The 25022-nt window shown below is 49.5% G+C and overlaps 1 protein-coding gene across 8 annotated transcripts in view; it reads right to left on the bottom strand.

Annotated features, from left to right (window-relative positions):
* The window catches only part of PCBP3 (poly(rC) binding protein 3), a 207905-nt gene that overhangs the window by 8707 nt on the left and 174176 nt on the right, over positions 1–25022 (bottom strand). For 3 of the 8 annotated variants that reach the window (XM_023763560.1, XM_023763561.1, XM_023763567.1), the window contains 11 exons: positions 24724–24878; positions 22283–22306; positions 21309–21341; positions 20834–20950; positions 20000–20185; positions 19227–19299; positions 19129–19184; positions 15526–15600; positions 11747–11788; positions 1030–1108; positions 305–364 (listed from right to left, as the gene is read on the bottom strand). In XM_023763560.1, coding sequence (XP_023619328.1) covers positions 305–364; positions 1030–1108; positions 11747–11788; positions 15526–15600; positions 19129–19184; positions 19227–19299; positions 20000–20185; positions 20834–20950; positions 21309–21341; positions 22283–22306; positions 24724–24878 — 900 coding nt within the window. Of the gene's footprint in view, positions 1–304; positions 365–1029; positions 1109–11746; positions 11789–15525; positions 15601–19128; positions 19300–19999; positions 20186–20833; positions 20951–21308; positions 21342–22282; positions 22307–24723; positions 24879–25022 lie in introns of all 8 variants that reach the window. The other 5 variants (XM_023763564.1, XM_023763563.1, XM_023763562.1 and 2 more) reach the window with 5 other exon arrangements.

The following is a 25022-nucleotide window of genomic DNA, read 5'->3' as shown; positions in this document are numbered from 1 at the left end:
CACACATCACGGTAAAGTCTGCACTGCAGGTCCCCACTAGGAGGATAAATGACAACAGAGATGGTGACTCTGCCATGTTCAGGGACTTTGGATGACAGGCAGCCATGCTATGAGCACCGCTGGAGCCCATGACCCACCACAACATTCCCAGCAGTGACCCAGGCAAAGGCTGGGAACTGCGGGTGTGACTCTGGTATGGGCTCTGATTCCATGGCACGGGCCTCCCTTTGCCGAGGCGCTGGCTGCCCCCTCCTCCCCGGGTCGTGCCCAGGCCTCCACTGGCCACTAGAGTGCTTTGTTTTACCTGACGACGGGCCCATCAGATTTTGAGCTTCTTCGGAGGAGTGTAAAGGCAGCTTTTCTCCTGGAGAGCAAAGAAGAAACAGATTTTAATGTTTTGCCCTCAAGGAGATAAGCAAGGTCACTTCAACTAGGAAAGCTCAAAATCTGACTGGTGCGTGGCAGACCAGCATGTTTGGTGGGCTCTCACCAGCCACAGCTGCCAAGCCAATGCTCTGTGTGTCATCGGAAGGAACCCATCCCTGCCTCTGTGCCCAGAGGGGAGCTGAGGACCACTGTGCCCTGGGCTGGGGACTGGCTTATCCCAGGGGCAGGGCAGTGCTGCCCTGGATGGGTGCCAGTCCTGGGACGTGCACTGGCCTGCAGAAGAGCATCCCTATATGCTTGTTTGAGCCCCCGCTCCTGGAGAGAAAAGGCTCCAGGGCTGGCTGGATGGGTGCATCAGCAGAAAGAGCCCCCCGCGATGCCTGTGGGCAGTGCAGAATAGGCCTGGAGGGGGCAGATGTCCCTTCACAAGACGGCCAGCTGTGAGGTGACTAACCCACCTTGGGGGACACACAGGTCTCCTGCCTGGCCCTCAGCAATGTGCACACTGCAACGTGTTAACATCCTTGGCATTCACAACTAGAACTGTACCTGCTCTGTTGCTGCCCTGAATAAAGACAGTTCAGAAAGAGAAAGTGCCCAGGTGAGAAGAGAGGCGGTCAGAAAGGGCAGCTGGGTACGTACCGGGGAAAGCGGGGTTGGTCTGTCCGAGGGGAGGAAAGGGGGTTTGCTGCATGGCCAACTGGTGGAGCTTGGTCAACTGCTGGGGGTAGGAGGGACATGAGAGCTAAGAAGGTTATTGTCATCGAGTACAAGTCACACCAAATTAAAAAAGGCAGTAACAGAACTCTACAAATAGATATAAAGAGAGGCCATGCGGACACATGGCAGACGCAGCAGAACTCAAGGACTTGGCCTGGGAAAACCAATGGACTGTTGTAGGCAGGCGCATTGAACTCCTTTCCTTTCCTTGGCTCCCTGGCAAATCTGGCCTGAACCAGCCAGACTATTCCAATCACATGGGCCTGGATGGAAGAGCGACCCCAGACCTGTGCAGAGGCTACTGGGCCCCTGGGTTTCACAGGGAAGGTCTGAGAGCCACCAAACAGGACCAGCTGGGCCTCTTAAAGCTTTGCAGTCATGCTGTCACTCAGAGCTCACATGCATCTGTAGGGAACCCATGTGACACTCCCTTCTGCAAACCTGCCCTGCCCAGCCCTGCGCTAAGCTAGCCATGATTCACTCCTATAGCCAGCCCTGCCTCATACTCCGCCTCCTGACTCTAAGATTATAGGATGTAGTGCTGGAAGGTTCTGTGGAGGTGTTGGTGAGAGTACCCAGAGGCCTCCCTGCACCTGCCACTGTGTCTGAGCAGGCGGCTACCTGTCCCCCACTCTCAGCCACTAGAATTTGGGGGGAGAGGCTTTAAATGCAGTTTCTTTAGTTAATTTATCTGAGCCTCATTTTTTAAATGAAAAGTAAACCTCAAAAAAGATAAAGGTAAACGTGATGAGACTTGGCCACACCTAAGAGCCAAAGGTGGTGGCGGCATCCTCCCCCACTTTGGAGATGTTGGGGTTGGACACTCTCAAGCCTGACTGGGACATAAGCCCAGGCCTGCAGCTGCCTTGGAGGGTGGGCCAACACATTCTGGGAAATGTCCTCAACCCCCAGCCTTTTCCCAGCAGGAAGATCAGCCCAAATGCTCCAAGTGCAGCTTCCAGAGCCAACTCTGGCCTCATCATAAGGCAAAAACAGGGGCCTCTGAAAGTCTCTCAGAGGCCAGTAGGTGGGGGCCCTCAGGGAGCAGAGCTGTTCCCAGGTGACATGAAGATCTGACCTGGTGCCCACATTTGTCCCATCTTGTAGGATATGGACTCCTGCAGCTCCACAAAAATGTCTCAGGAAGGCAGTGACTGTGCACTTGGGTTTCTGACATCCCAGCACCTACACAGATCAGACCTTGGGGCCATGGATGAGTGGGTTTTCTGCTGGCCTCCTAGAGCCGGGTATGCTCTCCTAACAGTTTAGCTAGCACTAAGATAAATGCCAAGTGCCCCTTTCCAGTACATGGAGAATCACCGCTGTCCCCAGACAGTGTCTACCCCAGAGCCTCCTGTCCCATCCTTGTCCTTGAGCCCTGTGGGGCAGCCTGTGGGGACAGGGTGGGCTGGGCTGTCAACCTGGCAACCTACTGCTTCCAAAGGTCAGTGTCCTGGCGTGAGGAGGCACGTGGTCCTCAGCTACAGCCTGAAGCCGGGCCACAACTAGCATGTGGCCTCCTGGTCACACCTCTGAGGGCGAACCTTGGCAGTGTGAGCCATTGGGGTGCAGGTGGTCCGTCTTCCTAGGCTGCTCCTGCAGCATTACCATTATGGAGCTGTCCAATTTCCTCCCTCCCTCCTGGACATCCTAAGTGCATTTGGAAAGCAGCCTTGTACCCCTCTCAGGTGTCTCCCTGTCTTCTAGGGTGCTCCCTGACCTGCAGCACTTGGGTGGGCCTGCTCAGGGACAACTGGCCACATTCCAGACCCCATGAGGCCACCCCAAGCACAGTTATTGGTCCTGAGGAGAGAAGATTAGGGGACCTGGTGACCTGTGGTCAGATTCAGTTCTAAGAGTTCACCATCAATGGAGTGGTGTTGGTCAAGGCCAAGCAGGGGCTGGGTCGGATGGTTACCTGCTACCTTGCACATATGCCCCATGATCTGACCTCACTAGGCACAGAGTGACTGAATGGATAGGCATCAAAGCCCCGGAGAAAGGTGCAGGAGAGCATGCCTGCGGGACACTATCACAGGACAAGCGATGAGACTTGGCTGCACCCCCTGTGCCTCAGGCAAGATGCTGAGAGGCCAAGGGATCCTGCAGGAAAGGGGCCTGAGAGCCTGCTGCACAGCTGGGCAGCCTAGCAAAGGCTCCTTTTTCCAGGGACAAGAAAGTACCTTGTAGGAAGACAGCAAGCACCCAAAGGCGTCCTGGGGTGTGAGGGCTAAGGAATGCACAAGACCACTCTCGGCCTCCTGGGGACTTAACTGCACCGCGTGATCCCGCAAACCCCACTCCCACTTGATGGACCTGGGGCAGTGCAGCTGTGTCCTGTGTACAGCAAATCACACGGAGTCACAGGGACATTTGGCAGGGGCTGTGCTCTGAATCCACCCACACAAGAGAATTCACACTAGGCCTAAGGTTTCCTCACAAGGAGGTAACTACAAGTTCACAGGGTGCTAAGAAAACCCCATTTCTGGAGACAACAAATGTGAAGTTGGAGAGCGAAGGCCAGCTCAGTCTGGCTCAGGGCAGGCAGTCGTCAAGGACCGGGCATGCTGGCTCTGACCAGGACTGGGATTTCCATGCAGACACAGTGCACAGGGACAGCGGTGGCCTTGGGGGCTCCAGTCCTTCCCTTGTGGGAGGGGAGGAGGAGGCCAGCAAGGAGCCTAAAAAGCCCTGACAGACTGCTCTCTGTTCCTGTTCTCCTACTTTACCCCTGTCACCTGCTCATGTGCCTGATGGCCAGGCTGGCATGCTGCCATGAGGACAGGCCCTCTCCTATGTCCCTGCATCCCCAAGAGTGCATAGCTGTGCACTGGTCTGTCAGTGGGAAGAATGGGGCTCTGGAGGCAGGAGAACCTGCCTGAGTTGGCCACAACCCTGACAGCTCTGTGGAGACAGGCCCAGCTGGTGTCCATGGGCCACCCTTCCCATTTGTAAGGTGGGGGAACCCACACATGTAAAGGCAGGCTGTGAAGTGCTGTCCAGGTTAATTGGGGCAAAGAGTCATGGAAACTACCAGGCGTTTTCCCACTCATTGTCCACAGGCTTTCCCACTCACTGTCCACAGGCTTCGCCTTTGGAGGCCCCCAGGTCTCTCCATCGCCTCCCTGGCAGGCTCTGCTCCAGAGCCACCGTGTGTGTTACAGGCACAGCTCCACTTGCATCCAGGACTCTGACACCCCGAGTTCAGCAATTCCCCCTATAATGTACTTGCTGCTTGTTATGAAGCAAGGGCCACACAAGCAAACAAATCCCCGTCCCCACTCACCCACGAGTGTAAAGTGACATCTTGAGAAAGTGCTGAACCAGCACCATGGTGCCTAGATAAACACTCCGGTGAGGGGCTGATGGACAGATGTCAGCTGGAATCTCTCCTCTAGGCTCTGCCCTTAGTCAAGCATTTCATCTCTTTGGGACTTAATTTCTACATTTTTTTAAAGGAGGGAGCAGGACAAAGTGCTAAAGGGAATTCCCACTTTGAGAGATATTTCTGTCATAAAAAAAATCAGATTTCCAGTTCCCACCAGTGCCTATAAATCATGAAGAGGGGAGGAGGAGGGGAGAATGAGGGGAGAGGAAGGGAGGGAACAGTGGAACTATCATATTACAGATCTTTCTCTGTGGCTTGATGTTTCCCCTAAACGTTGTGTCAGAAGACAAATATTAAATACAGACAATTACTAAAATGTAAGTATCCATAAATAAACAACTCAATGAGTTATCACAAAACACACCGTACAACTACCTCTCTTAGCAGGAAATGCACCACCTTGGCAGCTGGATATGTATTCACGTCTCCTTTCTGTAAAATGCTTGCTTGTGTCTTTTGCCCATTTTTCTATTGGGTTGATTTTGGTGATTCACAAGAACTCTGTATGTATTTCAAATACTAATCCTATTTTAGTTATATCTGCTAAAAAGATCTCTTCTCCACTCTCCTTATGGTGTTTAGAGAAACATAATTTTTTAAATTTAGTGTAGTTAAATTAATTAATATTTTCTTTATAGCATGTTTATGTTTTAAGAAATCCTTCCCTGGCCTGTATACAGAAAGATATTCTACTATATTTTTTTCTAAAAGTGCTATGTTTGTCTCTTGTGTTGAAGTACTTCATACATAAGGAGTGGTTTTTAGTTTATGTTGTAAAAATCCATCCTGGCATCTGTCACAGACCAAGCTCCCTCACCCACATGGGTCAGATCCGGACTCTCTGGTCGGATCCACTTGCCTATGGTCTCTCCTTGCATCCAAACCCCACTGTCTCAGTTAGGACCACACTATTGTAGGTCTTCCTATCACTAGGACAAACCTCTCTATCATACATCCTCTTCATGAATATACTGGTGATTCTTGGCCTTTGTGCTTTCATATAAATATTTAAAACAACCATTCAGAATTTGGATTGCAATTGTACTTCATTTTTGTACCTCAACATAATTAAGATACTTAGTGTTCCTATCCATGAACATGGTATGTCTCCATTTATTTTAGTCTTTTGGTCTTATTTAACTTTCCATAAAGACAAGTTTTTCTAAAGTCATCTTTTAATTATTAATTTCAACTTAAGTGCTTTGTGATCTATATGATTCCATTTTTTGAGAGATGGTGAGCCTTCTTTATGGTCTAGAATGTGATCAAATTTTGTAAATGTTTTCATGAATTCTACAGCTATATTGGGTGCAGTGTTCAATTTGGATCAATTATATCAGTATTATATCAGTATTACTTACTGTACTGTTAATATCTTCTTTATTCTTGACTATTTGACCTTTATGGAGTAGTGCTGGTCAAGGCCACTGTGGGGCAGCCTGTGGGGACAGATATGCTAAGGTTCCACTACAATGACTGGCAAATTCTCTTTATAGTTTGTCATTTTTTTCTTTATATATGTTAAAGCTATGTTTTAGGTGCATATAAATTTAAATTGCTGTAACTTCTAGTGAACTGAACCTTTTATCAATATGTAATGACTAAATAATGGATTGTCTTAAAGTCTTGTTTTTTCACTCCTCCCCACACTGATATTAATATTTGTAAACTGGGTTTCTTTTGGTGTTTTCCTAGAATAGCTTTTCTACTCTTTCAATTTATCCAAGTTGTTATTCTTTAGGTGTGTCTCTTGAAAAAAAATTCAACTTTTATTTTACTGAAAAACCTCTTTTACTTTGATCACAATTACCCATAAATATAGACTAATTTCTGCCATCTTTTTTTTTGTTGCACTTCTAATTGTCCTGATTTTCTAGGGTTGTCTTCTTTATTTTTTCATCCTTTTTCTTTTTCTGTAATGATTAATAAATTTTCCCTTCACCTAGTTTCCTCTTTGTTCCTTTATGGAGTTTATATAATTGAACTCTTTTCTTTTCGTGGTCATTTTGAAGCTGTTATTAACATGCATATTTAAAGCCTAACTTCAAAATCTTTACCCTCTTCTTGATGATAGAGTGACTTATAGGATGTTTTAATTCCCCTCAATCCATCCTAGTCTTATGTATGCTATCTGTCAATTTTGTTCTGTTGTTAATCCCACGAATTAGACAGCATTGATACTGATTTTACAAAGTGTGTTTTCATTTACCCAATGTTTAAATTTCAGTGTAGTCAAAATCAATATTTTCTTTATGGTGTATGTTGTTAATGAAAGAAATGGTAATTGTCTTTGCTCACACTCATCCTTGTTTTTCTAGCCTTCCTTCTCTATCATTTCCCTTCTCTGGAAAGCCTCCATGAAAAGACTGTTGGTCACAGCTGTTTGTCTGAAAATGTCTATACTTAGGTCCTTGGAAGACGCTCTTGAGGCAGAATTTAGGTAGACAGTAACTTGCTTTTATTAAGCCACCGCCTTCTGGCTCCCACTGTTGTCAGTGAGAAGTCAACTCATTCTCTCACTCTTGTTCTTTGTAATATTCTTTTTGTCTCTGATCACTTTGACGCTTTACTTTTGGTCTTTGATGCGGTGTGGTTTTGCTTTGATTTGTCTAAGATGGATTTTTTGTTGTGTTTATCTTGTTTGGAATTTGTTGGAATTCCTGAATGCAAGGGTTGGTTCCTTTTATTAACTCTGATTTTTTTTTTTTTACTGCTTGTCTCTTAGAATCTCCCTCCCTCCATTCTGTCATCTCTTCCTGGGGCTCCAACTGAAATATATGTTCTTTCCTCTCAGTCTTTGTTATTGGTGTTTTCAGACTTTTTATGTGCCAACAGGTAACCCAGGAGTCTTGATTCTGAGAAGGAGCAGGCTGGGAGGAAAGGCTGGCCCAGAGCCCTGCTACTGAGTGGCTTAGTAGGAGAGGTGTGATTTAACCCCAAGGAAAGGGGGAAGAGAAAGGAAGATTTAGCTCAAGCCAACAATGTTGACTTAACCAAGACTTCCTATTTTATGAGAATGACTTCAGTAGCCCTGAACTGACCTCAGGTGGGCCATGGGCACCTCTCCACCCCTTGGAGCTACTCAACCTGGAAAGAACAGAGACTGATGTATGGCCATCAGCTGGAGGCCATGGAGTGCAGCAGTACTGATCATTCTTTCTTCACTATGAAATCTGAGGAGCAGCCTCAGCACCACCTTCCCACAGGGCTCTAGAGACACTGAGAAAGTGGGGGAAGGAAACCCACATTTGCTCTTCGTGTGTCCACAGTGAACTGTGCAGCCTCGTAGTCCCTGGGAAGATGGAACCATGCATCCTTCCACTTTTTTTCTTTACTTCTATTATAACTCACGTGTTGCTATGGTTTCCACACATTCACTCCCTAAAGGACAAGCTTTCTGGCAGATATCGGTGCCCTTATTACTCCCAGTTACTTAAGATCCTCTGCTGAAACCAAGCGGTGTGAGGAGTGAGCCTGCTCCTCCATTCACTGGCTCTTCAGCTCTGGGCAAGTGACCACTCAAACCAGCTTGAAGTCCTGACTTCACACTGTTAGTAAGAAAGCTCAGGTAAGAAAGCAGAGGTGGCCAGTGCTTTGGCACTAACATGTTGGTTTTGTTGTTGCTTGCATTCAGCACCCTCTTTAAATGAGGGTATATTAAGTCTGGGAGTGATGTGGAAACTGTGAAAACTAGAAATAAAGATTGTACATGAGGGTATGCTTGAAGTTGACTCATTTCTTTCAGAAGAAAACAATTTCTGGTATAATCATATTAAAGTGCTAAAATATCAGACGAGAGACAGAATGGGGCAGTCACTGCACTGTCAGTCCAGGCTTCCAAGCTCTTTGCATCTGCTCCCATGTCTGGAGTCCTCGTTGCCTGGCACCAAAGGCAGGACATGTGGAAGGGAGTGGGCAGCTTCTGGGACTAGTGGGCAGCTGTCCTAGCACTCCAGTGGCCAGCAGCTGTAGTCCTCCCGACACCCAGCAGTCTCTGTGCCTCTCCAGAATATACAAGAGCAATAAGTTTCCAGAAGGATTCTGGTGAAAGGATGAGAGAACCTGGAAAGAAACTGGTGGCAGGATAGGTGGGAGGTGTTGATGACTCTTAAGGATAAATAAGAAAGCCTTCTTTAAAATTGGGCACAGAAAAAATACGTATAATTTAGTTCTATATAAAGAAATATTCAGATCTAAGAAATATATTTTCTCTAGGTTTGTGTCCGATTCAGGTAAGATACTAAGATGCTAAAAGATGACTATAGTGTATGTGTCAGCGACTGTGGTTGAAATATTTAAATGTGCATTCAGTTATATTATAAAATAAGTTAGTATTTCCTGTAATTATTATATTTGGGTTCTAAGAAATGAAGCTTTTAAGATTACTACTGAATACTAAGCTCAGATTAAAAATGCCTTCCTAGCCATCACAGTAATTTTATTTTTGTTTTGGATGGATTATAAGTGATTGTCCAAGTCTTCAACATTCTGTGCCTGCAAGAAAAGCATTTATAAAAGCTCCTAGTCTGCTCCCAATAGCTGCTCCCCATCCCACTGCTGGTTCAGAGAGCAGAATGTTCTGCACAGAAAGCCATTTCACAATAAGTAGCCACCTATTCCACATCTCAACCAAACACAGTTTAAACTAATCTGGGGAAAAAAACACCTGTCAAACTCCCCACTTTTAAGAGAAGCTGAGAAAATCAGAAAATCACATGGGAATAGCAAAACAAGTGATTGATATAAAAATCAATCAACCAAATCAATCAAAATCCCTCACCCTCACACAGGCGCCTATGCTCACAAGTGGATATTTCAGACCAGAAACCCTTCTCTGTCGGCTCAGAGCCTGAGCCAGGAGGCAGCAGTTGTGAGACCACAGTGGGCTTGTGGGTCTGAGCATCAACTTGGTGCCTTTCTCTAAAGGCCAGACCACTGTTGAGTTTTCCAGCTGTAAAAAGGTCAAAGAGCTAGGTCTTCATGCCTGCTGCTGCACACATTCGAATTTCTAAGGGCACAAGGCTTCCTTGCCCTGGGTTAAATGAAGGCTGTGCCATCCTAGAAACCAGGCTTCTTGGTTCCATTCTGATATCCCGACCCCTCCACTGGGAGCATTCCATTACAGCAGTGGTTCTCAACCTTCTGGCCCTCTAAATACAGTTCCTCATGTTGTGACCCAACTATAAAATTATTGTCATTGCTACTTCATAACTGTAATGTTGCTACTGTTATGAATCGTAATGTAAATACCTGATATGCAGGATGGTCTTAGGCGACCCCTGTGAAAGGGTCGTTTGACCGCCAAAGGGGTTGCGACCTACAGGTTGAGAACCACTGTATTAGAGGTTGTGGAAGCTGCCCATAGCAGTGCCACTGACCCCACCTGGGCCCACACACAACCCTTCTCCTTGCCCGGCACTCCTGCACAAAGGATCCCGGCCAGCCCTCCCCTAGGTGCTAAAATCTGCCTTCCTTAGTCCCGTGGGCTGTGGGCAAAGACAATGCAGGACAGGCATCACCAGCATCAGAAAGGTTCCTGGGCTAAGGGTGGCTCCAACCAGCTGTTGGGGTCTCACAGATCCCTGCTCTGATTTTCACAGGCAATGCCTCAGAGTATGAGACATCAATTTTTTTTTAAAGCTGCTGATGGTTCTTTGGAGAAGACTGAGAAGGTTCACACCTTCACCCTCGACCCACCATTGAGATCTGATTAAAATAAATTCATAGAAAGGTGAAGAGCATCCCACATAACAGAGAATGCAGTAGGTGGGGATATCACTGGCAGGGCCAGGTATCAGCACATGTCCTCAAGGGAGAGGCTGAGGTGGCCATGGACAGCTGCAGCAGTGGTCTCAAGCAGGCAGGAGGGGGGACTGGAGTGAGCCTTACCAACCTCCCAACAATGGAGAGCTGTGCCCCAAGTGGGGCCTCATCAGCACATCTGGGCAGGAGGAAGATGGCTTCCCAGCGGGGACAGGCAAATGTGCCCACCACTGATTTAGAGTTACACCGTCCTCACCGCAGGGTTTAAACCAGGAACCTTTAAAAATGGCCATGGGGGTGTCATGAGTGGGGAGGGACTTCTCTTCACCGTACCCCCTATCATTTAATTCCAATGTGTGCTGATTAATAAGGTGTTTTTTTAAAAGAGAAAAACCATCAGTCTTTCTTTTCTACTCAATAGAAAATTTCCTTCAGTGATGGTGAATTGATCTCTGTATTTCCAATGCTTACTGTTACTTCTTAAAAACCCTCTCCTGCCCTGCCTTTGCATCTTATTCAGATGACCCTCCCTCACCTGCACAATTCAAAGTGTAAGGGTTTGCAAAGCCCATGCAGGCTCGCCTGCCTGGAGACCCTTCCTGTCAGGAACAGAGTCAGAGGATTTGAAGCTCGGCAAATGTGCAGACGGTATAGAGAAGAAAAAGGCTTCTCAAAATAAGCTGCAGGTTTGCTCCACCTGCCAAAAGCTGCAAAACCAACTGCTGACTTTAGCCTCTTCTCTCTTTCTTGTTTCCTCCCCCACAACCCCCGCCCCCTATTTTTCCTGGCACAGCTAGTGTCTTCCTCTTTATCTGCTATAGCTAAACCCAAGGAAGAAAGCCCTTCTGCTCTCCATTGCTGCTCCATATCTTGGCCCTGAGAGTTGCATGTATCCCCCTTGGCCTCCAGGCCACAGGAGTTTAGGATGCTTCTTCCTGAAGTGAATTAGGATTGTCACTGTTCTCCAGCACTGATGTTACTAACTCTAGAATGAAACCGAGGCCTGTCACCATTGGCCTTCATACACGTGTGGATTCTGTTTCAACTAGGGCTTCGAAATGGGAGAGTGTAGCCTCACTGGGTGTTCAAGTACCCTTTTTGACACATCTCAGACTTGTTTGACAACACGTCATCTCACTTCTTAGATGCTTGTAAGACACTGCTACTCCTGCCCATAGGGGGTGGGGCGGACGCCAGGTTCAAGACAGTCCTGCAGTCACCGCCCGCCTTGTGTGTGGAGGAAAGCCCCCACTGACTGCAGCAACAATTAAAACAATTTGACATCAGGCCAAGTCCTCCACATGAGTAGAATTAGTGCTAAGACGTTAAAGGTTATTCAAGGTCATTTGGATACGACAGAGGTCAGGAACACTGAGAAAACACTATTAATATTATTGCTTAATATTAATATTGTAGCAGTTCACAGCAACATGCAGGTAGTAAATGGTGACAAGAAGAGAAGGGAAGGCAAACAAAGTGAAAACTCACATCTGGGTGCGGGATGGCGTACTGTCCCTGGATCGTGTAGGCCTAGAGAGAGAAACACTGTCAGCTTGGGAAGTAGCAAACCTCCCCTGCAGAAGAGGCTTTCTCCTGGGGGGGACTTTCATGTGAACTGGCCCCAAGCCACCTGCCCCAATCCTGTAGGACAAAGGGAAGTGATCTGGAGTCAAGTCTCGACAGCGCCCCTTGCTGGCTGTAGCTACAATCACACACATAAGCCAGGGAGTTGCACCCCACTTCCTAGAGGCCTGCAGGAAGTCAAATCAGTGGGGAGAGAAGGAAATGACTCACTCCTCAATATTTCCGACCCCCACACCCCCAGTTTCTTGAAAGGAAAACACTAAGAATGATCTGACCTCTGTTATAGTTTACTAATAATTAACCTTTTGAATATTTAATCAATCACGAGTACACATTTTTAGGAAATATTTATGCCAAGAAAACCAAACAAAAAAAAAGAAACCTTTAAGAGGTGACTCAAAACTAATTTTGCAAAAGCCAGATTAAGTAAGAAATGCACCCAAATCATTCAGAGGTTAACCAGTTCATCTTTTAACCTCTGAGGACAGGGTGGCTATTCTGACTTGGCAGGTAGCACACTCATGGCACAGCTCCCAGGGGGACCAGGATGGGTCCCAAGGCCTCGTTTGGTTTCACAGTTTCCCTAGCCTTCAAGACAGTGACTGGACCAGCCACAGCGAGTGTGAGGCCCTGAAGCCTCTCCCACCTGTTCCCCACACAACCCCCCTGACAGACAGAGATCCCACCCACACCACCTGCCTCTACGTCTATCAACTAAGATGCTTCCAGAAACTCATGATCAAAAAACAAATCACACAGAGTCAAGGGAGAGTAAAGACCAAAGACTAAGCCTCGGTGACATGAAATGTGCACACCAGCCCCAGGCCAGCCACACTCGGGCCTATAGGCATGGGGTGGCTCAGGTGTGGAGGAACATGGGTTCTAGCACCCAGCCATGTGGGGCCCCCATGTCGTGTCTTACATGCACACCTGATGCCCACTCACATGGGTCTCTGTGAATCTGAGAGGGAAACCTCAAGGCCATCCAAGAGTCACTTCCATGGACTCCATGCTGAGGGTGGTTTCCAAGGTTCTGCCAAATGGTGTTTTTTGTTTTTTTTGCATCTGCTGAGTTTTTATCATAAACAGCACGGCTGTGAATTAAAGACCAGCCAGCCATTGGACAGGGACCACGGGAGGAGAGGCCCTGGTCTGGCACTTCATAGGAAGTAAAGGAATCTTATCAGATAGAGCAAGTGTCCTGGGGAAAGGACAGTGGGGTGCTGCCTGTGTTTGTGTTATGAATCCACAGGAATTGTATCCACACCTCACTTTCAGGGTTTTTGGAGGTACCACCAGGCCATGGTCCAGGGTGTCACCAAACATACACTGGCCTGGGACACACTGCCCCACAGAGCAGGCAGGGTGACAGGCCTGACTTGCTGTACCGAATCCCTGCATGTCTGAGTGGAACTGCACATGCGCTCCGACAGGGCAGGTCTTTGCCCGGACATCTTAAGTTTCTGACTCATCTTCCCTTACTTGGGTGGCTGTGGTCTGCAGTTCTGCTTAAACTGTTTGTGCAGCTGACTATTCTCTCTGGAGAGAGGTAGAGGTAGACGACAGATCAAATGTTTGGTCGAGATGAAACCTGTGTCATCTGTCACAAGCTGGAGAAGTGGGAACTACCTCTCTGTAGCGGAGCGCCTACCGGACAAGCTGTGACCGCCTCCACCCCCAAGACCTCCAGGGGCATGTCATGACCACAGGCAGGCCACCTGCAGGGAGGAGTATCGTCACACAGATAAGTCAGGGTGATTCTCAGGCCACACGTCTCTAAAGTCCAGGTTTGCAGTGTGCCTTATGTGGGCAGCGTAGGGTCTGAATTTGGAGGGGACCCCTTGTTGCATTAGGTCTCATTTACACCTTCATTCTGAGTCTGTACTGTGGCTCCTCTGCCTCATTACCTGCAGTACAGTGGTGACTCTCATGTGACTTTGCCCCCCCCCCCACAACAGATGACCAGGACTGGCCACTGGCTGGACCAGACTGTCCCAAGGCACAGGTGCCGGGTTAAGATGGACAGCCTGGCGATAGCCTCGGGACAGGTGCTGATGATGGCGGTGTCTGAGAGGTGGGCCTGCTGCCATTGTTTTACAGGTAAGAAGATGAGATGGGTGGCAAGGTGCTGACCACAGCCCACCCCAGCCAGGTCTTCCTGGGCCCCTGTTTGTGTTAATATTAATGTGCATCCCTTTTAAATAAAGCCCCACACTTCACTGAGGGGTGATCATGGGTTTGTTCCTACTTTAGCATCAAGACCACACAGGTAACTAACCTGCTAACTTACCACAACTGTGGGGGGAAAGAAAACAGACTTGAACAAGGTCCACTGTGACTCCCCATCACCAACCTAAGGTTGGTGAGGAGAGGGGCATAGCCTTGGGTCCTTAGGTCCCTGCCTCAGGGCCTTTCCAACCTGGGGCTGTAGGAGGAGGATGGATGAGTGTGAAGGTTCCCCTGGCAAAGGCCATGGACATTGGGAGACAATGTGAGTCAGGCGGCGGACAAGAGATGCCACAAATACGGACATCCATGGGGGCGGCAGTATCTGGATGGGGATGCTGGGAAACAAGTGGGAGCCGCTGCGTCACTCAGATGCTAGTAAAAATGTAGAAACACATGCCCTGTTCTTCACCTAACATGAGTCAATGCTGAAGATCAGATAAGATTCCTTTACATCGTAAAGAGAAACATGGAGAAAGCTGTTATTTGCCTCTTTCCTTTCTTTTTTAATGATAATGTAGAACATCATGGCCATGCTCTCTGACCTAGATCCCCTGTGGTAAGTCTGTCTTAACTCTCCCTTGAACAAAGACACACATCACTGCCAACTGGACACAGAGCTCCTCCAGGCACCACTGGCTGGGCATTTTCAAAGTCCATCCATCTACTGGAGCCAAGCAACCCTGAGGTGAGTGGGACAAAGCTCCTGCTCAGACATCTCTGGGCACAGCTCCATCTCTTCAGTTCTCTCTAGGCCCTACTAAGTTAACTGCTGGTCTTGCATAAAATTTCTCTGACCCCTGGACTTCTAAGCCCTTCTTGGTAGGACAGCGGCTCCGGCCAAAACAACAGGTGTGTGAACAGGTGTGTGAAGCGGACGTTCACGGCCTGCTGTGACCAGGAAGGCTCTCATCTGACTGGGCAGCTTTTCCTTCCTCAGAGGCATGACTCTTCCCTCATGTGCTCCTAGGAACTCATCTGTGGAAAATTGGGAATGTGTGTTTCAGGGGAAAATAGGACCCTAGCTCTTACAGTCCTACATGTCTCAACCAGGATTCATAAAAGTCACCTGTAATGCTCCTGGCCCTCCTATCTTCACTTCTTAAAAACACCTGAGAGCTAGATTTGAGCAGGCGCAGCCCAGGCAGAACTGTGTGAGACTGTGCCCAGTCAGGGAGATGTTTCTGGGGCCCAGACTCCACAGGGCATCCTCCTTGGCCCTTTCTGTCTGCTGGACACTGCACAGCTCAGTCTTTCTCACATGGCAGCCCACATCCACCCCACTGCCCACTGCTGGTGCCTGGCAGTGGGCCGGGAGAGCTCTGCATCCAGCGCACAGGGGGCAGGAGACGTGCACGTGAGAAGGGAGAAAACCTGAGTGCACTAACGGGCAGCGGCGGGGGCTGCAGTAAAAGGCTGAGGTTGGCAGTGGAGGCCGCGAGCGGGTCGGCTCTTACCTGACCACCTGCAAAAATGACAGGGGTGGAGGCGGGCTTTGGGCGGTAGGGAATGGTGGCACCTTTCGGTGGGGACTAGGAAAAGGGACAGGAGAGGAAGAGAGATCGTTAGACAGTCTCACAGCGTGGCAGTCATGAGGGTGGGGAGACCTCCTTCCCGAGCCCGCCCACCACTGTACCCTAACCTGTCCCAGTGCCCCAGGCTTGCCGTGCCAGAGGGGTAGGGGGATGCCCCAGAGTGGCAGGGCACCTGCTTGAAATCTTACCCTCACCACCCCAGTTTCCTCCAGGAGGTCACCTCCCTCCTCCTTTTAACCATTGCCCTAATCACCCCACATGGTGCCAATCACCCGACATGGGCACCTATCACCCCAGCAGGACAGTGAGGAGTATGGGTCTGAGAACAGGCTAAGAAGGAAAGACGTGACCCTGTCCTCGCGGGACCCCCCCCCCCCCCCCCATGTTCAGATGAACAGACAGCTGCCTCCAGGCCTAGACGCTGTTGCTCCACCTGTGTGTTAGCCTGGGGTTGTCCTGAGAGAAAAACTCTCCTTTTCCCTTGGATCCTCCCAAATAAGTTGGGCTGTGCATAGCTCCACCATGGGCCCTTCAGGCCCAGTGCCCCAAAGCTTTGCTTGGCCTGTGGTGATGTCCAGCTGACATCATAGCAAAGTTAGAAACATCCAATTTCACTCTTTTTTAAAAAAGCAATTTTTCTTTTTAGTTCTTTGTAAGTGACCTCCCCTGCTCCCGTACTTTTTTCCCCATACTTTTTTTCATTTTCAATTATAGTTCACGTTTAATATTATTCTGTATTAGTTTCAGGTGTACAATATAGTGGTTAGACAATCATGTATTTTACAGAGTGAAAGCCATTTTTTTAAAGCACCGAGTCCAAAGGAAATATTCCATAGTCATGATGATGTTTGCTATAATTTCCTTTGATTATTCTGTGTCCCAAAATATAGGATTCTTATCTTCTGTTGAATGATATTCTGCCAGATTCCGATAAAGTCAACCTAACACCTTGGTCAGAGGCAATCAAGTCCTCCTTGTCCCTCTGGTGGATAGTCTTCCCTGGTTGCAGAGGCCATAGGCCAGGCCTGGTGACCAAGTCGAGAGTTCCTGAGTCAGTGGCACCACCAGCCAGAGGCAGAAGGAGTGGGGCAGGGAAGCAAGTCCCTGCTTGGAGTTCTGGAGGCCATGGCCCATACAGGCCCAGCCCACAACCTGGCCAGTCGGGTGTGATATCAGAGTGCCTCCACCCAAAACACACAGCCATGTGGGACAGCAGTGTGAGTAGCAGCTTCAACTCTGCAGCCCAGGCCACATCATGAGACCTTGAACAGATTGTGTTCCCTTGACCATGCTGTGTGACTTTGGCTGTGCTGTTCAACTTTGGTCCAGTTGTGTGACCCTGGTAGTGCTGTACAACCTTGCCATAAAGTGGAAGGGGTGTTGAGAAGACCTGTGAGCTGACCCCAGCTGGTATTTGGGGTTTAGTATTTTGGTAGTTATGATTGAGCCTCCCAAAATGTCTCTGTGCAAACAGGTTCATTGTGGTCTCAGACTGGACTCAGGGCTCACTGTGGAAGAATCATGACTAAACCGAGAGTGAATGAGGGACTGTTCTCACTGCTTCAAACAGATGACTCAGTCTGGCTGCTGCTCCCATTCCTGAGCTGGGCATCGTGCTACTCATGCCATTGCTTGGCCCATCATCCCTGCTGCATGGCCCTCTGACCCCATCAATGGTAGCATCTGCAATCCTGATACTGCGAGCTCTTCCAGGCCATCTTGCCGATTCTGAATTGGGATTCCTGATTCCCGACTTCCTCTGATGGAGAAGAGGCTGATTACAGCCCCCTGTCCTGCTCCCCCCTGGGGAAAGTGCAGCTGTGGGTCATTCTCCACAGGGTCCCACCCAACTTGCCTGCACCCAGGGTCTCCGTGGTACTTTCAAGGGTGGGAGGCCCACCCTGTAGCCATGCCTGGAAATCCTCTGGTCTTCTGCTCTATTTGTACAGTAACTCTTCAGTTAGAAATAAACCCAACTGTTACCAGGTGCAATGAATCTTCTTTCCCAGGTAGGAGGGCTGCTCCCAACCTCCGAGAGCATCATGACACCGACAAGAACAAGGCATTATCTCCACCCAATGTTTATCATTCATGTTGCCACGTGCACTTCACCATTCACCGTCCACATAAGCCTCCAGCCATCAGGAAGGAGACAGGGCAGTTCCAGCCATGGTCTTGGGGGTGCCAGCACCCAAAAGTCAATGAGGGTCAAGCCTGCTTCCAGGGGCTGTCTGACCATGAACATGGCACAAGCAATGCCACTTGGGAGGAGTTCTGAGACCACAAGTTCTGTTCTGACCCTTGATCAGGTATGTGGGTGACTGTGTCAATATTGGAACTGCCATCCTGAGGTGCCCACTGCTGCTTCACAGATGGCCATCTGTCAGCACTCAGGTTCCCAGGCCACTTGCCACTGTCCATGTGGCCCTCTAGGGTCCCAGCAGCCAGACACTAAAGGGAACATGGTCAGCACCAACTGTCACTATGACCAATGGTTGGGGAAACTTCAGAACAACATTTAGAAAAATATTTTTGACGTCACAAAATATCATACTTTAAGAAAATAAAAACTACAATTTTTTTAAAGAGTTGGACATGGGTTTTAACACCAAGCCAAGTATAAAAGAGAGATAAGCCCACAGCGGCCAGCGAGGCTTTATTTCCCATGGGAGATTGCTGAGGTGGTCACTCTCTAGCAGATCCTCAGGCCCAGGGACCATGAGCAGGGGGCAGAGGAGGGGCCTGGCACCCTGGCCACCAGCACAACTGTTGGAACCTTTCATTTGAGGCAAGATGACTTTATTTTAGCTCAAAGAAAGAGAACTACTGATTGCTTCAATGCCTCTTGCATTTTGGGTATTGGTTGAAATTTAAATTTCAGGGTTTTTCCCCAAAATTTCAAAGAGGTTGTACCGTCTTTGCTTCTCCTTTGGCTTTTAATCCCTTTGTATACTATTCTGTCTTTACAATTTGGGCATTTTTATGTGCTTTTCCTAAGTCCTGCCCTTTGTGGGGGCTCAGATAACTTCAGCTAGCTCAGCAGGAGGAGTTTTGTCCACAGCAAGCAGCCTTTCCACCTCCAGTGCTCATCTCCAGCACAGTCCCGTCTCCAGTGCAGATCCAGATCCCTCTCCGGTGCAAACTTGTATCCAGAGCAGACCTGTCTCCATTGCAGACTTGCACTGTTTTTAAGGCCCAAACCTTTATTGAAGCACCCTCACATCACGGACTAATAACTTTTCATCCAGTTCCAGAAATAAAGTGAGGGGCACATGCCTCCCCATGTGTCCTCTCCCCTGCTTTCCCAGTGAAGATGACAGACCCACCCTACAGGGGGCAGGAACCAGCACTGCCCCTCTAGATCAGGGACACGGCTTCCACTCATGTGGCCTTGGGCCTAGATCAGGGACCTGGGACACATTTCTGATACCCAGACCCCATACAATCCTGACCTCGTGAATCCTCAGGGCCCCTGAGGCACCAAAGCCTTTGCCACCACCGACACTAAGTAGCCACAGCCTGTACCTCCAGCATGACCACACAGATCTGCTTGACACACTGGATGATGGCGTCAGGAGTCCCTGAGATGGTCACTGCCCACTGGATGATGGCGTCAGGAGTCCCTGAGATGGTCACTGCCCGCTCCGTGGAGTTGGGCAGCATATCCCCAGCCACCTGGACCTGGGCACCTGTGGACTAGAGAGACCAGATGTTGGAAGGAGCATGGCAGAGGGAGGAGGAGGTAGTGAGTGCCAAAGTAGCGCTTCCTGGATTCTCTTGAGGGTGTGTCTAAGGCACACTGCATTGGAAAGCCACCCCTACATTACCCCCATGTCGCTCCCTCCATGCAGGCCCTCTGTATGTTTCCTTGGGGAGCCCCTGTGGGCTGGTCTCAGCTATCTCAGCCCACTGCTGTCCAGCACAGAGCTCGTGCATGGCAAGCATCACTGCCTAGGAGGCATTTTAACTGGCAGACAGGCATTTGCAGGAGATGAAAGAGAGTCATATTTTTTCAAATGTGCGGAATTCTATCTCCTCTGTGGAGTTTGAGGTCACAGAGAAAGATGGATTCTAGATGGGCCTAAATAAAATTTGTGACCTCTTGTTCTTGAAAGAATGCAGATTGGATGGCCGCCCTCCTTCTGGGAGGGATTAGGCTTTCCTTGAAATGAATGAACATGTGACCATAGAGTCTGCAGCTCCTGCCAACTCCATCCCAGCTGTTCTTCCAGGAAACTGGGGCAGAGACCACAAGCCCTTTGTGTAGGGCCTCTGTGCCCCAGAGCCACATGACTGGGGTGGGGTGCTATAATCTGTTCTGTCCCAGGAGTCTCCTGCCTATTCTCAGTCGGGGCATATGCCCCTCCCTCACAGTACCCGGCACCTCTGCACATACCTCCTTACCCACCCAGTGGCTCAGCACCCACCGGGCTGGGAAGGGTCCTGTTACCTCCCTGATCTCCTTGATCTTGGAACCGCCTTTGCCAATCAGGGAGCCGCACTGGCTGGCGGGGACCACCAACCTCAGCGTCACCGGGGGCTTGCTGGTGGCAGGGCTGTTGCTCATGGAGTTGATGATGTCCTGGGGATGGAAGGTGTGACTGTTGGCTAACAGCCTGTGTGTGAACACCGAGAGTGTGGAAGCAAGGCTATTCTTGGAGCCCTTGACAAGCCAGGGGGTAGGGGATACAGGCTGCAGAGACCAGTGGTGAGGGCCCTTTCCTGAGCAGCTCCCAATTCAGGGGGAAGAGGACCAGGGTAGAGATGCATGCGCTTCTAGATGGAGGAGCACACACCCTGGAAAATGGCTGAATGTGCAGAAAGAGGGCACAACAGCCAGGCTGACTGGTTACAGAGGCTTGAAGGCCAAGGAGAGGGTGGTGGGATGGACAGAGGGGACCACAGGGACATGTGTCAGAGCGGCCACCATGCTGCTGTGGACAGGGCAGGGCACAGATCGGAGGGCGCCTAGACAAAGGGCCTGATATTTGCCCTTAGGACCTGGTAGAGCCTGGATGTTTGGACAGACAGAGTGACACATTTTTCCAAATGTATTCTCCAGCTTGATCACCCTCTGAATAAAAAACATGAAATATATCTTTAAATAATTTTAGGCAATTTCAAAATAAAAATACATACAAACGTTAAGTTGTGACTCACTGACACAGGTGCCCAAGAACCACCTGGGTCCAGCCCTGTCCACTGCCTATCTTGAATGGGTGCATCTTACCTCCTCAAACTTATAGGCGATCATAGCGAAGGCCTTGAAGATGGCATCAGTTGGGCCCGTGATGGTCACGATTCTTTCTGGACAGTTTCCCTCCGAGATGTTGATACGGGCACCACTCTAGAAGGGAGTTGAGCAAACCCCAGAAACTAGATTAAAGCCGTGGGGCCAGTCATGGGTTGGCTTCTTCAATAACTGATGAAAACATATCCAGTTGGCCCCTGAAGGGCAAAGCTCAGCACTAAACAGTAAAATTCTCTCCAGTACTACCCTCTACAGTGAGATTTTAATTAGAGAAAGGACTCAAGTGACCAGTAAGGATGCACTGTGCCCATGACAGCTCCTGCGGAAACCTCGGGGGTATGGGTGTTTGAGGGCAGGGGCCTCCGAGCTGTTGTGTGCCCCTCATCTAGTGCAGTGTCTGCTGTGGCCCTCTGGCCTATTGGAGACAGGATGCAGCTAATGCACGCAAACTTACCTCTTCACGCATCTTTTTCACAGTTTCTCCTTTCTGGAAGAAAGATTTAGACAACAGGAAGAAAGGTCACTCAGGGGCCCACTACAGGCAGACCCCTGAGTTTGGTGCAGCAGCATGAAATGTCAGGAGCTCCTGCACCCCAGTATGCCCCGGGGCAAGAGGGCAGCAGGTCCTCAGAAAGCAGGGCTCCCTACAGGTGCCATCCAGAGCCTGACACACATGTGATTCACTGAGCCCTCGGCACATCTGGCTCGTGAGCCCACAGAGGAGGAAACCCAGCTGCTCACCCAGGGGCACGAGGCTCTGTGGGCAGATGGGCTGAGACCCAGGGACCTGACTGGGCACCACCCTTGGCCAGGGCACCTGCTCCATGGAGTGGAGATGGGATACACCCAGGTCACAGCCATCCCCATCTTCATCACAGGCAAAGCAGGACCAGGTCCATGGGTGCAGGAATGGGGAGACCCCCTGAGGTACATATGGAAAGAGCTGGACTTTGAGCATTGGAGGTGCCCCCACTGCACAGGGACCACTTAGGAAACCAGGGGTCCTGAGGTGGTCAAAATGGGACCAACAGGAGGGCAGTGCCTCAACCCTGACCTCTCCTACAGGCACAGGCTCCAAATGGGTTCTGACTTTTCCCCAGGAATGTTTCTTCGGTTTTGGAATGGAAATGAAAGAGACTCACTACCACTCACAGAGGCAGGTGACCGCTGTAATGAATGGAAGTAAAGGAATTCTTACTGAGCTCTCACACCCGGGAGGAAGGTCTGGCTATCAGGGTGGCAAGAGGTGGGGCTGCTCTCAGACCAGCTTCATAGTGGTTCAGCTTGAGAGTGAGAGTCTTAGGATTCTCCTGGGATCCTCACTGCATGGAGAAGCTGCCGCCCCGTGGACAACCCCCTCCCCACCCCCCCACCCCCACCGCAAGCACAGAAACTCCAACAGAGGCAGAGAGTTTACTCAATAATTACCTTCCCGATGATGCTTCCAACTTCCTATAGGAAAAATCACAAAAAGCTGACGTCATATAGCAGAAGGAGAAAGGACCCTGTGGCAGACACTGTTATGCGTGAGGAAGGGACATTTAGGTGGTCATGAAAAGGCTTGCAGGCCCTATGTCCAGAGGGTCCCTCTGTGCCCATCTGACCACCACTGGTGCTTCTGACTGACAGACAGCCGAGCAGAGAATGGCTAGCTGCTTTCCAGCTAAACAAGTTGGAAGGCACACCTATGCACTTAAGGCAGCAAGGAAACCCTGCAAGAAATGGATGAAAAATAAAATCTCCCTTGAGCCCTAACCGGTTTGGCTCAGTGGATAGAGCGTCGGCCTGCGGGTTGCGGGCACATCCCCAGTAGGCTGTGTGCAGGAGGCAGCTGATCGATGTTTCTCTCTCATCGATGTTTCTAACTCTCTATCCTTCTCCATTCCTCTCTGTAAAAAAAAATCAATAAAATATAAAAAAAAATCCCTTGATTTTGTGATATAAAGAAAAATAAGCACTCCCTTTGCTACTTGACTTTTTAAAAAGGTAGAACATTCAAAGACACCCTTAAACTCGCCACCACGGTGCTAAAGCCTGGAGCCCGTGACAGTTCGGACACATGGTCCCGGCCAGGCCTGCTCATCCCAGTACCTCTCTGCCTGGAACAGACCCACATGGTGCTACTGTGCATCTCATGAAGGCAGGGTCAGTTCGCTTCTAGCCATAGAGAACAACATCTTTCAAAATAAAACTCATTGTTTTTATCACAACAAAGTCCTCAGCAATTACAATGTTTCGCCAGGCCTTGGGGAGGGGGTATGCAGTGGGGAATGAGGCAGTAAAAGGCAACTGGGTATGAAGTAGTGACCCCTCTGGTGGTGGTCAGTGACCTCAACTCCCATGGGCAGGGTTTGGTGCTTGTAGTGGTGGCTGCAGCTGGAGGTGGGGCCATATAACTGACCCCACAGACTGCTTGCCATGGTCCACACCCAGCTTCCACAGCCTTGACCAAATGCCACCCCAGTCAAGGGAAGGAAAGGCTGGTGGTCACCTCTCCATCACAGAAAGGGACGCTCTTTCTGTGTGAGCACCTTCCCTCCTGGAAATCTTGGGTGGGCAGAGCCACAGGCATGAGGCCAGAGCCTCTGCCAGCCCCCTGAGAGTCGGGCTTCTCAAGGCACAAACATGGGACAGCGGGGGAGCTTGGATGGATCCTGTGCCATTGGACTGGAATTGGGGGTATGAAATACTGGGGCCCAACATCTAGAGAGAGCAATATGTAAATAAATATGCAGATGTGTATGCATGTGCATATGATAATACAATATTCACACATGTACATACACACATTCATACATAGGCACACATGTATGTTTTCCAGCTCTGTCTGGGACCAATGACAGACCAAGGGTGATGATCACACCACAAGCCCCCATCTGGGCCTCAAACACAGTCCTCCCCTCAAAGAAGTCAGGCTTCTTTGGAGAAATGGCTGATTCCAGGACTATGGCAGGGAAAGCACCAGATGAAACATAAGCAGCATTTTGAGCCAGAAGCCAGGCATAAAAATGACAGGCCACATCAAAGGGATGTAAGAGCCAGTCTGGAGGGACCCCCATTGGCCAAGTCATGGACAATATGAGTATCAAAATAAATAGTGACAGAACAGGGAATAGAATAAAAACAACAAACCCTGAGTCCATGCAGACATGAATAAGTGGATGCACTGAAAGCCTGCTGACAAATAAGGTATCTACAAAGCATCTACCTATTAGTGGGAGAAAAGCAGTTCTAGTCGGAGACACCTGGCAGGTATCTCTCTAACTAGGTGATTGGTAATGGGCCACACCCTGAAATCTAGGCCACCTGATAGGAAAGCTTCGGTGACTTTCCTGACATCAGAAAAAGCCAATGTGAGGGATATTCTACAAAAGAACTGGACAGAAACATTCAAAGGTGAAAGGCCAAAAAAGACCAGGGCAAGTCTTTCAGGTTAAAAGAGGCTGGAGACACGACAAGGACATGGAGTGGGAGGGCACCTCGGAGTGCCCTGTTAGGAAGAGCAGTGCTGGGATGGTTAGGATGGTGAATGGAGTCTGTGGTCAGGTGACCAGAACAGATCAGCATCACTGTCCTGACTTGATGGTGCAGGTGGTGATGGAGGAGAATGCCCGTGCAGGTAGGAAATACACACTAAGGTACTTGGGGATAGGACGTCACCTGGGCAACTTATTAGCTTCATATGGTTCCAGGAGAAGCGTACTTTAGGCTGGACTGCTCCTGCTCTGTAAGTCTGGGATTGCTTAGAATTTTTAAAAGCATAATACAAAGCAAAGGCCCCAGCTCTGGGCAAGACCTCCCTTCCTCCCAGCTGGTCTGCTGCCTTCCTTCTGAGGAGAGTGACAAAGGCAGGGCGTGTGCTTTTGTACCTTTCCATGCATCAACAGGCGGATTGTCAGGGTCACGTTCAGGCCACCTTCTGAGACCTTGGACTCCATCTTTCTCCCAAAATGCGTCTGGGGGTGGTGGCTTAAGGTGCCAAGGGTGCCGAGAGGAAGGATAGATGGGGCCCAGATGGTGTCACCTGGAAAGAAGAAGGCACAGCTGCTGATAACTGAGAACATCAACCGCCAATGCACTGGAGGATGTTCCAGCCTCTGGAGGGGCAGGAGGCTGCTGGTAAGAGGCAGAGGCCCAGGGAAAGGCTTCCCAGAGCATCGTGGAATGA

The sequence above is a fragment of the Myotis lucifugus genome, unplaced genomic scaffold, assembly GCF_000147115.1.
Source record: "Myotis lucifugus unplaced genomic scaffold, Myoluc2.0 scaffold_291, whole genome shotgun sequence".
In the NCBI taxonomy this organism is placed as follows: Eukaryota; Metazoa; Chordata; class Mammalia; order Chiroptera; family Vespertilionidae; genus Myotis; species Myotis lucifugus.
The sequence above is the reverse complement of the archived record's forward strand: the minus strand, read 5'-3'. Positions and strand labels throughout refer to the sequence as shown.